The following is a 14,272-nucleotide window of genomic DNA, read 5'->3' as shown; positions in this document are numbered from 1 at the left end:
ATGCTGAATCAACAGTGTAAGTTTTCTCATATACTTTCTCTTCTCTGCACAGTTTCCCCTAGTATGAACATCTTGAGTTAGTGTAGCATGTATGTTACGACTGATGACTAGAACTAAGTCCGTAGTTTCCATTAAGATTCACTCTTTGTGTTATATACACTTCTCTGTATTTTGACCGTGCATGCTATCATGGATCTACTGTTACAGTGTCATACAGAATATGATTACCACTGAAAATCTTCTGTGCTTCACATATTCATTTCTCCTCACTGCCTCCCTTTCTAACCCCTGCTAAATACTGATTTTTTTCCCCCACTATCTTTGTATAGTTTTGCCTTTTCCAGACTGTCATGTAATTGGAAGCATATAATATGTAGCCTTCTCAGATTGACTTCTTTCACTTAGCAATAAGTATTTAAGGTTCTTCCATGCCTTTTGTGGCTTGATCGCTTATTTTTATTGCTGAATGATACTGCATTGTATGGATGAACCAGTTTGCTTACCCATTCAACTATAGAAGGACATTTTGGTTACTTTTGGTTTTGGACAATTATAAATAAAGCCACTATAAACATTTATATGCAGGTTTTTGTGTGGTCATACTTTGTCAGATAATTTGGGCAAATATTTAGGATTACATTTGCTTGATCATATGTTTAACATTGTAAGACACTATCAAACTGTTTTCCAAAGTGGCTGTGCCGTTTTGCATTCCCACCAATAATGAATGAGAGTTCTGTTGCTCCGTATCCTCACCAGCATTTGATACGGTCACCTTTTTAGATTTTAGCCATTCTATATCTCATTTTAATTTCTATTTCCTTAATGACAAAAGATGTTGAGTATTTATGCTTATTTACAATTTGTATATTCTTTTTGGTGGGGTGCCTGTTTAGATTTTTAATTCATTTTTTAACTGGGCTGTTCACCAGGTTTTTAGTAATCCATTGGTATTAAACTTTGTCAGATGCTTTTACTGTATCTGTTGATATAATTATACAATTTTTCTTCCTTAAGCTTTTGGTGTGGTAGATTAGATTAATTAAATTTTGAATATTGAACCATCCTGTCATACCTGGAATAAATAAATATTTTTTTTCCAGCTTTCCTTAAGATATTTACTCAGGGCCTCCCTTGCGGCTCAGCTGGTAAAGAATCCGCCTGCAATGCGGGAGACCTGGCTTCGATCCCTGGGTTGGGAAGTTCCCCTGGAGAAGGGAAAGGCTACCCACTCCAGTATTCTTGCCTGGAGAATTCCATGGACTGTATAATCCATGGGGTTGCAGAGAGTCGGACTTGGCTTAGTGACTTTCACTTTCACTCACAGTTGGCCTCAGTGGCTTTAGCGAAGGAGTAAAGCAGGGTAGGGGGGCCACACTGACAAAGTGAATCATTCATTTCATTCATTTTTGGTTAGTATGTAGTTCTTTTTACACATCGTTTGCTTTGATTTGTGAATGTTTTCTTGATGATTTTTACTTCTGTGTTCGTGAGAGATACTAGTCTGTAGTTTTTCTTCTTTGTGTGATTTTACTAGTACAGTAATTTTTTAGCCTTCTAGAATGATTTAGGAAATATTCAGTCCACCTCCATTTTCTTGTAGGGATCATAGAAAATTGGTATCATTTCTACCTTAAATGTTTGGTAGAATTCACCAGTGAAAGCATCTAGGTCTAGTGCTTTTTTATTGTCTTTGGAAGGTTATTGATTCTGTTTCCTTCAGATTATCTGCTAATCCTTGTGGAGTTTTGGCAGATTATGTCTTTTTTTGTTCCACTTCATCTAAGTATGAAATTTGTGGCATAAAATTATTTATAATATTTATTATCCTTTTTATCAGGGGTCCTCCACCTCAGAGCCAAAGACTGGTACTGGTCTGTGGCCTGTTAAGAACCAAACCACACAGGCCGCACAGTAGGTGGTGAGTGACAGGCCAGCAAGGGAGGCTTCATCTGTGTCTATAGCTGCTCCCATCACTTGCATTACTGCCTGAGTTCCACTCCCTGTTCATCGAGTTCAATAAATGTAATTTGCTTGAATAATCTCAGTACCTTCCCCAGTTCGTGGAAGAATTGTCTTCCACTAGACTAGTCTCTAGTGCCAAAAAGGTTGGGGACCACTGCTTTTAATACCTGTGGGCTCAGTAGCTATAGCCCCCCCCCATGCCCCTTATATCTGGTATTAGTAATCTGTATTTTCTCTGATTTATTTTCTTGCTTAAGCTGGCTAGAGGTTTACCTTTTCCAGCTTTTGGTTTTGTTAATTTTCTTTCTTGATTGCCCGTTTTCCTCTAATTGATTTTTGCTCTGATTTTTATTCTTTTCTTTTGTTTGCTTTGAGTTTACATTGCTCTTCTTTTTCTAGGTTCCTAAGATGGAAGTTTAGATTATTGATTTTAGATGGTCTTTTCTAATACATACATTTAATGCTATAACTTTTCTCTGTATACTGTATTAGCTGTAGCCCACAAATTTAGATAAGTTGTATTTTCATTTTGAATTAGTCAGAATGTTTTAGAAGTTTGTTGTTTGGTCTCCAGATATTTTGAGACATTTCAGCTCTCTGTTAGTGGTTTCTAGTTTAATTCCATTGAGATCTTAAAATTTATTTTATGTTATTTGTATTATTTTAAATTTGTTAAGATATGTTTTATATGGTCTGTTTTGGTGAATGTTCCTTTAAGCATGAGAAAAATGTATTTTCTATTATTGAATGAAGTCTTATATAAATGTCAATTAAATCCAATTGATTGATGGTGCTGTGTAGTTCAACTATATCCTTACTGATATTCTGCCTGCTAGAATTACGAGTTGCAGGTAGAGGTGTGCTGAAATCTCCAAATATAATGGTGGATTTTTTCCATTTCTCCTTGCAGTTCTATCAGATTGTGCCTCATATTTTGATGCCTTGTGTTAGAATTATATACCTTAAAAATTGTCTTTGTGAAAGATTGACATGTTTATCATTATGTAGTAATGTCCCTCATAATAGCCTTGCTCTCAGGTCTGCTTTTATGAAATTAATGTAATTAATCCAGGTTTCTTTTGATTAGTGTTAGCATGGTATATATTTCTCCTTCCTTTACTTTTAGTCTGTGCCTTTTCATTTAACCACACATTGCTTTATATTTACTTTGCCAGTCTTTGTCTCTTAATTAGTGTATTTAGACCAGTCATGTTTAAAATGATTATTGATACAGTTGTATTAATGTCTATCATATTTGTAAATGTGTACTGTTTATTCCACTGTTTGTGTTTCTTTTGTCCATGTTATTCCTCTTTTTTCTTTTAATCGAGTACTTTATATGGTTCCATTTTCTTCTCTCTCTTAGTATAATTGCTTCTTTGAAAATTTTTTATGGTTTTCCTAGAGTTTGAAATATATATTTATAGGTATTCTAAGTCCACTTTCAAACAGTATATGGCTTCCTGGATATTTTAGTTACCTTGTAACAGAGTATTCTTTCCTAGTGTCCCTTATGCCATTGTTTTCCTTCATTTTAATTAACCAGAAGTTATAATTGCCAAATACATTGATGCTTTATCAATATTTTGAACAAACATTTGTCTATTAGATCAGTCAATAAGAAATATGAAATATTTTATCTCCATTTGTTCCTTCTCTAGTACCCTCCTTTCTTTGTATAGATCTTAGTTTTTTACCTCTACCACTTTTGCTGTCTCTAAAGAACTTCTTTTAACATTTCTTGTAGGCAGGTGTACTGTGCAGATGCACTCAGTTTTTGTTTATCCAAGGAAGTCTTTATTTCTCCTTCACTTTTCAAAGACAATTTTGTGTACACAAAATTCTAGGTTGATGAATCTTTTTCTTTGAACACTTTATATAAATATTTCACTCTACTCTTTTTTCTTGCATAGTTTCTCAAGAAGCATCCAATATAATCTTATCCTTGTTCTTCTATTAGTAAGGATTTTTTCTCTTTGGTTTCTTTCAAGATTTTTTTGTCCTTGGATTTTAGCAGTTTGAATAAGATATGCTTAAGTGTAGTTCTTTTTTACATTTAGCCTGTCTGATGTTCTGTGAGTTTCCTAGATCTGTGGTTTGGTGTGTTGTTAATTTTAGAAAATTCTCAGCCATTCTTACTTCAAATATTTCTTGTTTTTTCTCTCTTTCCCCTCTTTCTGCTATTCCCAGTATACGTATGTTATACCTTTTATAATTATCTCACAGTTCTTGGACATTCTGTTTCTCTTTTTTTCAATTTTTCTTTTCTCTTTGTTCTTCAGTTTGGGACGTTTCTGTTGACATATTTTCAAGCTCACCAACTTTTTTGCCGTGTCTAGTCTACTGATGATTTTCATCACAGGCATCCTTTGTTTCAGTTTTTTTTTTTTTCCTAGCATTTCCTTTTGATTCTTCATATCTCCATTTCTCTGCTTACATTACCTATCTCTTCTTACATGGAACAACTTTTTTCATTAGCGTCTTAACCTGTTAATCATAATTATTTAAAATTCCCAGGGTGATAATTCCAAAATCTCTGCCATGTCTGAGTCTGGTTCTGATGCTTGTATTATATCTCCAGTCTGTAGTTTAATTTTGCTTTAACACATAGCGTGCCTTTTTGTTGAATGTTGGATGTGTATCAGTAAGTAGTGTGAGTTTTATGTTTATTTAGCAAGGAGTTACGTTATGTTAATGTTTGCTGTTGTGTTTGGGTTTCCTTAGATACTCCTTTTAAAGTAGAGTCTGTATCTGACAGCTCTGTCAGTTGTAATCCACAGTTGTGCTGAAAACACTGTTGATGAAGTGATAGCATACTAGGGAGGGGAAACATTCTATACTCTCATGATTAAATTTTACCTTTTTGAAACGTGGATTTGAGTCTCTGGAGCTATGACTTTGAGAAGAGTTTCATATCCATTATTTTTCTCCCCTTATATGAGATAGGGAATCTGAAGGAGCTCAAATTATCTGATTGCTCTTGCCCTAGGTCAAATAAGGCTCTGGTAATTTTTCCTGAGAGCAGGCCTTAATTAAGGAGAAAAGAACACCCCAGGCATATTTTAAAATGTTACTTTCTCCCTCTCCCTGTTGTGAGTATTAGGGAGTTTTTTTTCCAGTCTACCAGGAGAACCTGCTAGGGTTCCTGGAAATAAAACAAAAGTGTGGGCTTTCTCCAGAGATTGGCCCTTCAGGATTTTTTACCTGTCAGGATAGTCCGTACTGGATCTCCATCAATTCATAGTTCCTGCTTCAGTATTCATCTCCATTACTGACTTAAGTAATTATTTGTGTTTCTTTATATTTAGCAGTCTACTTAGTTTTTAGGGAAACAGTTTGCCTTGTGATCTCAGTTCTCTGATGATTTTAAATGTTGTTAATTTTCATTTTGTTCCACAGTTTTTCTTGTTCTGAGGATGGGAGTGACAACTTCCAGGCTCTTTATATGTCTGAACAGAAACTAGAAGTCCTTGTTCTTATCTTTATTCTTATTAATATATTGTCAGCATGATGTTAATGTCAGTTTTTAATTGAAATATATAATATATCATTATATTTTGTCTTTGACTTTTTGTTTGTTTTTACCTCGCTTTGTTCTTTCAAACACTGAGTACCAAAGACTACTTGAAGGTGGTACCTGAAACCAAAAAGTTACATACCGTGAGACCAATTTGCAAATTGTATTGAAGTCCTTTTTCAGTGTTCCTTAAAATATTTGGTAAAAGAATTTTTTAGGGTCAAAAATCTAGCCTGTAGCTTATTAAACAAACTTTATTCTTTGAGAGTTGTGTATACAATAAGGAGAATTATGTACAAATGCTAGTCTCAAACCTAGTATTCTTTCAGAATTTTCAAACATTTAAAGAAAAAAATCATAGTATAATGGATGGTGTGTATAAAAGTGTAATGCCTCAGTTTTTACCTAGTTAATGAATGTGTACAAATTATCCAAGTAAACAATCATGTATTCTAGGATAGTAGAAAAAAATCAGATCTTTAGTGTTAGACATATCTGGTTTCAAATCCCAACTCTTGCCACATGGCTCTAGAAACTATGGCTCTAGAAAGTTATAGAAAGCTTGAAAGCTTGTTTCCTCAGCAGTATAGTGGTGATAGTTTTGCCTTCTTCAGAAGGCTATCACAGAACTCAGGTAAGATGATATTTGTGAATATATATAAATACACAATGAGTTATCAACAGATAGAACTTCATGTAAAAAGAGGTGCTCCACACTGTGTGCAGCTTTGTCGAGATGGTGTGAGGTAGTCTGCTGCCATAGCTTTCAAAGATTCAAGTAAGAATCGAAAGATTCAATGTATTTGCGTGCTTTATTTATCTTATTGAAGATAAACACACACACCATTCATTGTTATCTCCAAGCTTTTGTTTGGTTTATTAAGCATAACGTTATCGTAATGCCTAACTTTACAAATATGTTTCCATACTACTTTTCAACTGTGAACTATTATTTTATCCCATATTCAGATTTTACTGGAGTGTTCACATTTTAAAAGCATATTTAAACAAGATTCCTGAGAATACATTTTCTGTTTTACTATATAAAATATGTAACTGTATTACAGAACAGTAGGTTAGAAATAAGTTGGTTGTTAATAATATTCTACTATTATTAATATTTTATTGTTATTGATATTATTACTTATTAGGAGGAAAAGAAGCAGAGCCAAAGACTGTTGGTTTTGGCTGTCTTCCAAACCCTCTTCCTCAGTTGAGATACTTTCCATAAATTGAGTATTACTGGGAGCTACAATCTCTTTCTCTCCAAAAGCCAAAAATAGACCAAATACTTGCATCTTTCCTCATTTCCTTTGGCAACTAAGCCAGTCAGTCAGTTGTTTCTATCTGTGGCTTTGAATCTGGGCTGACTGGGGCAAAGAAGCTGAGAGTGGAGAATTCATGCCTGCAGCAGCAGAAGCATTTAGTTTCCAACCAGTAATATTGCTTTTTACAACTAATAATACAGCTGTTTTAAAAACTAAAATGTGCTTGCAGTGTAGGTTTTTTGATATATCATTTAGTGCATTTATTAAATGCATATTTTGCTTTTTAATGAATATTTTCCTGCAGAGTATATATCCCATGTGTTTTAAGTCAAATTAAATTTTTTTGCAGGAAGAGGGCTATTAAGAGGGACATGGAATACTTTTTTGGTCATTAAGGGAAAATAACTTGCCAAGAATTTAAGCAGTTAAGAAAACTGTAAATGAGAATATCGGAACTGAAGTGCTATTTTCAGTCCTTTTAGTTTTGTTTTAAAGACAGGAAATAATCTTAGCTTTATAGCTACAGATGTTTGTTTTTAAACTGTTCTTTTACATATGGTGAATCATTAAAATATTATATACTATTAATATATAACCTCCTGCATTGATTGAAGGATTTTAAATAATGTTTATCTGCTTCACTTATGTTTTCATGACGCCTAAGAAAGTGTTTGATGGTAGGAAAAATGATATTAGTAATCATAGTATAGATTATACCAATAATGTCATGGTTTTTGGCTTTTAAATGTTCTGGTAGAAAGTGTTTTAACCTCAAGTGTTTGCTTAGGGGAGTTAAAATCAGAAAACTTGCACCTAGTAGCCTTATTGAATAACTTGTTCAGTTGAACCAAACTGCTTTTCACTAGGTTAAAGGAAAAAAGGAATTTGGCTGAAGGGGATTTCAATGAAAGAATAAAGGCTAATCCTGAGCTTTAGCTGTGACTATTTGAGTAATGAGCAGGAGATTAGGCATTATAATATAATATAATATAATATACAATATATATATACATGTATGTATATATATAATATATAATAATACATTATAATATACAATATAAATTGTATTGATGATGTAATTGAAAATAATATATATCTTTGAAAGATGGCCAGTGACTGAGAAAAAGTGTTGGATATATTTGCTGTAATAAATGTACTACATATTAAATTTTGTATCACTTTGCCAGATACTGTAAATCAAGTTTCTATCTTTTGAGAAAGTAACAGGATCCAAAAAAAAGTGTTTCTACTGTTTTTAGTTGGAGTAGCATTTATATTGTTATACTTAAGTATAAGATTCAGGAGAAACAGAAAGATAGAAGATGCAAAAGAAGGGATAGTTTATGAAGAAACAAAATAGAATTCAGTATATAAGTGAAGGAGTTAACCCTGGACATAGTGGCTACTTCTGGCTAATATCCAAAGGAAGGAAAAATGATTAATGACAGAAGATATAAAGAAAAAGGAAGTTAAGGAAGCTCTAACAGAGTAACTTTAATTCTTTCAGTAATAGCCCGTTCCCCCACCCAGAGATGTAAAAATCACTTAGTTCACAAACTCACACGAATACAGGTGAAGACGAGCTCTAAATAAGATTGAAGTTCAGTGTTTAACAAAAGGTGAAAAGTTTGGAGCAGTCTCTGTGGGGAGTGTTTTTGGGTGCAGAAATTAATAAAATGAGTTGTGAGTAATAGTTGATAATAGGGACCATTAACTTGGAGATAGACTAGTAAACTTTACTGAGCAAGGTATGACAATGTTGAAATAGCTGGGGAGAAGATCTCAGAGCACACGATTAACAAGATAGGCAAGGTTAAACGAAAGAGGTTACCCCTGCTACCTACTACAACAACTACTACCAATAATAATGATTATGTTGATAATAGCTCTCATTTATTGTTGGCATGCTATTTGCCAAACAATTATACAGGTATCACCGTATTTAACCCCTACAGCCACCCTGAAAGCTAGAGTAACAGTAAGGAAAATGCGTTTCAGAGTGAAGTTACTTGCTTAGTTCCTCTAGCTGTGGTTTGTCCCCAAAGTGTGTGTGGGGAGGAGGGGAGGCAGCCTTCACATTGTACATGCCAGAAGTTGCATGTTTATTACAACAGTTTTTCAACAGATTGTGATAAAGCATCTTAAGGAAGGACATTTTTTATTTGTACAAAGGCATCATATAACCATACAATGGCAGTGGTATATAAAATTATATTAGTAACAGACCCAGTCTTAGACTCAGAAATATAGAGAATAAACTATGGTTATGGAACAAGAAAGGAGGTGGGGCACGGATAGATTAGGAGTCTGGAATTAGCAGATATAACTTACTATATATAAATTAGACAAACAGCAAGGTCTTACTATATTCAGTGAAGGTCACTCAGTCATGTCCGACTCGGCGAGCCCATGGCCTGTAGCCTACCAGGCTTCTCCGTCCATGGGATTTTCCAGGCAAGAGTACCGGAGTGGGTTGCTACTTCTTTCTCCAGGGGATCTTCCCAATCCAGGGATCAAACTGGGGTCTCCCGCATTGCAGGCAGGCGATTTACCCTCTGAGACACCAGGGAAACCATTATGGAGAAGACTATGAAGAAGAATATGTATATAACTGAATCAGCTATTGTATACCAGAAACTAACACAACATTGTAAATCAACTCTGCTTCAATTAAAAAAAAACAATAACCTCAGTTTTGTTTAAAAAACACATATACAAAGTGAAGATTTCTGGTGCCTCAGCAGTAAAAAACCTGCCTGCAGTTCAGATGTGGACTTGATCCCTGGGTCAGGAAGATCCACTGGAGAAGGAAATGACAACCCACTCCAGTATTCTTGCCTAGGAAATCCCTTGGACAGAGGAGCCTGGTGAGCTACAGGCCATGGGCTCGCAGAGTTGGACACAACTTAAAACTAATCAGCAATAACAACCCGAGTGTTAGCAGTTTAGGTAATTGAATCACAGGAAATTTTTATTTTCATTTGGTTGCCCTTATGAATTTTTCTGATCTCTTTAAATGAACGTGTTGTTTGTTTCAGGGGACCGGGTAGGTTGTTGATAGAAAGGTAGTAGTAAGGGAAATTGTTTAGACACAGTGGTAGATGTTAGTGGCATCCCAATTCATGTCTTATTCTTCTCCATCTCAGAAAAAAATATAGTTCTCTGAAAACTCATTATTTTATGTTGAAATTACATTTATGCATTTTAAGTCCAAATATTCCACTTAGTGGATTTGGAAACCTTAATTTCTTTCCACCCTTATCTGATCATTGTAGCCAGCTTCATCACTATTTTAGAACTTCACCTTATACCATATTCAGTCAAAGTCTGGTTTGTATGACTTAAAACAGTTAGATGAATAGAGATAAAATAGAATTAGGATGAGTGGAAACACCGTAGGTAAGAGGGACGTAATAGACCCTGTGTTTAGCAGATAAATCGAGCACTTAAAAATTCCTGTTGTCGTAAAACCACATGCACACAGAGTTGTGGTCTTTAGTAGTTTAAATTGATTTAAAGAAGGACTAACTTCATCCTTTTTTCTTTTCACTGGTAGATTCATCAATTTTTTGTATTGTGAATAAATTTGCTTCACTTAAAGTATTGCAAAGTAGTTGGAAATAGATAACATTTTGACTCTGACAAGTCATAGTACATTTGGAGTTTGATTTGTGTCTGTGTGTTTCTGGTGTGTGTAAACAGTTTTACTTTTCAGTTAATAAATTAATAGTATTTAGGTAAAATCTTAAAAGTACAATGAGAACCATCTTCTTGTAATAGTAGTGTTCCAGTCATTATTTCATATTAATGAAATAGCATTATGAGTGAAAGTGTTAGTTGCTCAGTTGTGTCCGACTCTTTGTGACCTCATGGACTGTAGCCCACCATGGAATTCTCCAGGCAAGAATACTGGAGTGGGTAGCCATTCCCTTCTCCAGAGATCTTCCCAACCCAGGGATCAAACCTGGATCTCCCTCATTGCAAGCAGATTCTTTATAACTAGAGTTTTGTACTTTTTGACTTCCTTCACCTATTTCATATCCTGCCCCTCATCTCCTGCCTCTGACAACCACCAGTCTCTTCTCTTTACCTGTGACCTTAGTGGGAGGGTTTGGTTTTTGTTGTTGTTGTTGTTATTCTTTTTTTCACCTTCCACATAGTAAATGAGTTTATATACTTGTCTTTCTTGGTTTGACATGTTTCACTTAGCATGATCCCCTTGAGGCCATCCAGATTACAGATGGCAAGATTTTCTCCTTTCTTCATGGCAATATAAATTTCTCTGTGTGTATACCACATTTTCTTTCTATTCATCTGTTGATGGACCCATTGTTCAGTCACTAAGTCATGTCTGACTCTTTGCAAACCCATGGACTGCAGCACAGCAGGCTTCCCTGTCATTCACTTCTCCCAGAGTTTGCTCAAATTCATGTCCATTGAGTCGATAATGCCATCCAGCCATCTCATCCTCCGTCACTCCCTTCTCCTCCTGCCTTCAATCTTTCCCAACATCAGGGTCTTTTCCAATGAGTTGGCTCTTCACATCAGGTGACCAAAGTATTGGAGCTTCAGTTTCACTATCAGCCCTTCCAGTGAATATTGAGGGTTGATTTCCCTTTGGATGGACTGATTTGATCTTTTTGTAGTTGAAGGGACTCTCAGGAGTCTTCTCCAGAACTGCAGTTCGAAAACATCAGTTCTTCAGTGTTCAGCCTTCTTTATGGCCCAACTCTCCCATCTCTACATGACTACTGGAAAAACCATAGCATTGACTATACGGATCTTTGTCAGCAAATTGATGTCTATGCTTTTTAATGTAGTGTTTAGTCTTGTCATGGATACTTAGGTTGTTTCTGTATCTTGGCTTTTGTAAATAATGCTACAGTGAACATGGGGGTGTACATATCTTTTCAAGTTAGTGTTTTTTCATTTATGTGGTAAATATCCAGAGTGGGAATTGCTGGATCATATGGTAGTTCTATTTTTAACATTTTGAGAAATCTCTGTATTGTTTTTCATAGTAGCCACACCAGTTTACATCCTCACTAAGGGTGCCCAGGGACAGGGGTTTTGTTTTTCTCCACATCCTCACCAGCACTTCTTCTTTCTTGTCTTTTTGATGGTAGTCTTCCTAACACGTGTGAGGTGACATCTCATTGTGGTTTTGGTATTGATTTCTTCATGTACCTGTATGCCTTCTTTGGAAAAGTGTCTAATTAGAACCTCTACTCATTTTAAAATTTTGGGATTTTTGCTGCTGAGCTGTATGAGTTCCTTATGTACTTTGGATGTTAACCCCTTATGAGATACATGATTTGTAAATATTTTCTCCCATTCAGTACATTGTCCTTTTACTTTGTTGATTGTTTCCATTGCTTTCACAGTCGCTTTTTAGTTTGATGTCGTGCCACTTACTTATTTTTGCTTGTTTTCATTTATTGCTGCCTTTGTTTTTGGTATCAGTATCAAATCTGCAAAAATCATCGCTGAAGCCTGTGTTCAGCAACGTACCACTTCTGTTTTCTTCTAGGACTTTTATGATTTCAAACCTTACATTCCAGTCTTTAACCCATTCTGAGTTAATTTTTTTTTGTATGGTATAAAAGAGTAGTTGAGTTTCTTTTTTTTGCATGTGACTGTGCATTGTTACCAACATTTCTTATTGAAGACATTGTTTTCTATTATATATTTTTGACTTCTTTATCATAAATTAATTGATTATATATCCATTAATTTATTTCTGGTCTCTCTGTTCTATGTGTCTGTTTTTATGCAGATAGCCTACTGTTTTGATTACTATAGCTTTGTAATACAGTTTGAAATTATGGCACATGATGCCTCCAACTTTTCGTGTTTCTCAGGATTTCTTTAGCTTTTTGGGATCTTTTGTGATTCTGTACAAATGTTAGGATTAATTGTTCTATTTCTATGAGAAATGCCATTGGAATTTTGGTAGGGAATGTATTGACTATGTAGATCACTTTGGGTAGTATGTCACTTTAAACTGTATTAATTCTTTGAATCCATGATAGTTTTATAGTAAAACTATCAGGAATGACTTATATAGATGAAGTATTTATAGATGGAATGAAATATGTCAGTTACAATGGTTTTTAACATCATCTTTTATATGTCAGTATTGAGTAATTTTGATTAAAATTTATTTTAAAATGCCTATCATTTATTTCCTGAAGGAATATTAATTTGAAATATTATGTATGTGCTCCACATCAGAAATTGGCTCAAATATAGATATGTTTATCTGACATCCATAAAAAATTGAATTCTGAGAGAGTTCTGCTATAAACTTTAAAAGATATTGACTATATAAATATTTGAGTTAGTAGTTAGTAATTGAAGTCTTTTAATTTAGTATTTGGTGTCTGAATTCCAGTATTCTCTCTCATTGCCATATATTCTATTTAACAAGGGAGTAGTACAGTATCTGATTTTCTTCAGATTTCTGTCCTTGTCCAGATATATTCAGGTATTTGTATTATTAAACCTCAAGGTCTATAACTGAGTAGGGTATGATGTTGGAGAAACGAGAGACATGACTTCTTAAACATGGATGGACATACAAAATGTGAATTCTACTAAAGAGCCAGACTCACCAAAGCTTATAGCATTTAGATTTTTATATTGAATATGCTGGAGTTTATTATATGTGATATGAAATCTGGTAAATGCTTGAGCAGCTTCTAAAAGTACAGCTGAGTGTGGTATTTGTTTATAAGATTATGCTCTGTTGTGTTTTCAAATGAAATTTTATCTACTTTCAAGAGATTGTTAACTGAATTTCATTGAAGGTAGGGAAATGAGACTGAAATATTAAGCTTATATCAAATTACCATAAGTATTAAGAACTTTTGAGTATTTGGCTTTTAAGTAAAAGTAGAAATTTTAAAAATATTATTTGAAATGATATTTATTTGTACTGTTTTGCTCAATATTTGTTCTGGAGCTTTTGTATTAAGAGAGCAGGTTTTCTATTTTAAAGAACATATCTAAGTGTCAGAAAATTTCTACTACTTTTATTTTTTGTAGGTGGTTTCAGACCCCCTCACAGGTTTTCTACCATGCAGCAACTGAACATGGAGGAAAGGACGTGTATCCAGGGCAGTGTCTTTGGGAAGGTTGTGAGCCTTTTCAACGGCAGAGGTTCTCTTTCATCACTCACTTACAGGTACACTTTCTTAAACTACTTGATTTGTAGCTCATTTGGTTGCATTAGAGACCTTGATGCTTATGTTTTTTATTTCCATTTTCTTAAAAAGGACAAGCACTGTTCAAAGGATGCCCTGCTTGCAGGATTAAAACAAGATGAACCAGGACAAGCAGGAAGTCAAAAATCTTCTACCAAGTAAGGAACATGAGTTTACTTCCTGTTGCACATTTAAATAAAAGACAAATCAGGAAACTAGGCAAAATAGCAATAAAAAGCAATTCAGCATGTCAGGAGACAGGAAACCTGGGTTGTAGTCCAGCTATGTATGTGACCCTTTTCAAATTGCATAAGTGC

General features: G+C 34.5%; 1 protein-coding gene across 1 annotated transcript in view; it reads left to right on the top strand.

Annotated features, from left to right (window-relative positions):
• Positions 1-14,272, top strand: part of ARID2 (AT-rich interaction domain 2) — a 179,316-nt gene that overhangs the window by 145,696 nt on the left and 19,348 nt on the right. The window contains exons 17-18 of the mRNA XM_061129468.1: positions 13,798-13,936; positions 14,028-14,113. Of these exons, the coding sequence (XP_060985451.1) occupies positions 13,798-13,936; positions 14,028-14,113 (225 nt within the window). The remainder of the gene's footprint in view (positions 1-13,797; positions 13,937-14,027; positions 14,114-14,272) is intronic.

This window comes from Dama dama, chromosome 3 (genome assembly GCF_033118175.1).
Source record: "Dama dama isolate Ldn47 chromosome 3, ASM3311817v1, whole genome shotgun sequence".
NCBI lineage: Eukaryota > Metazoa > Chordata > Mammalia > Artiodactyla > Cervidae > Dama > Dama dama.
This window is presented reverse-complemented; position numbering and strand designations above follow the sequence as displayed.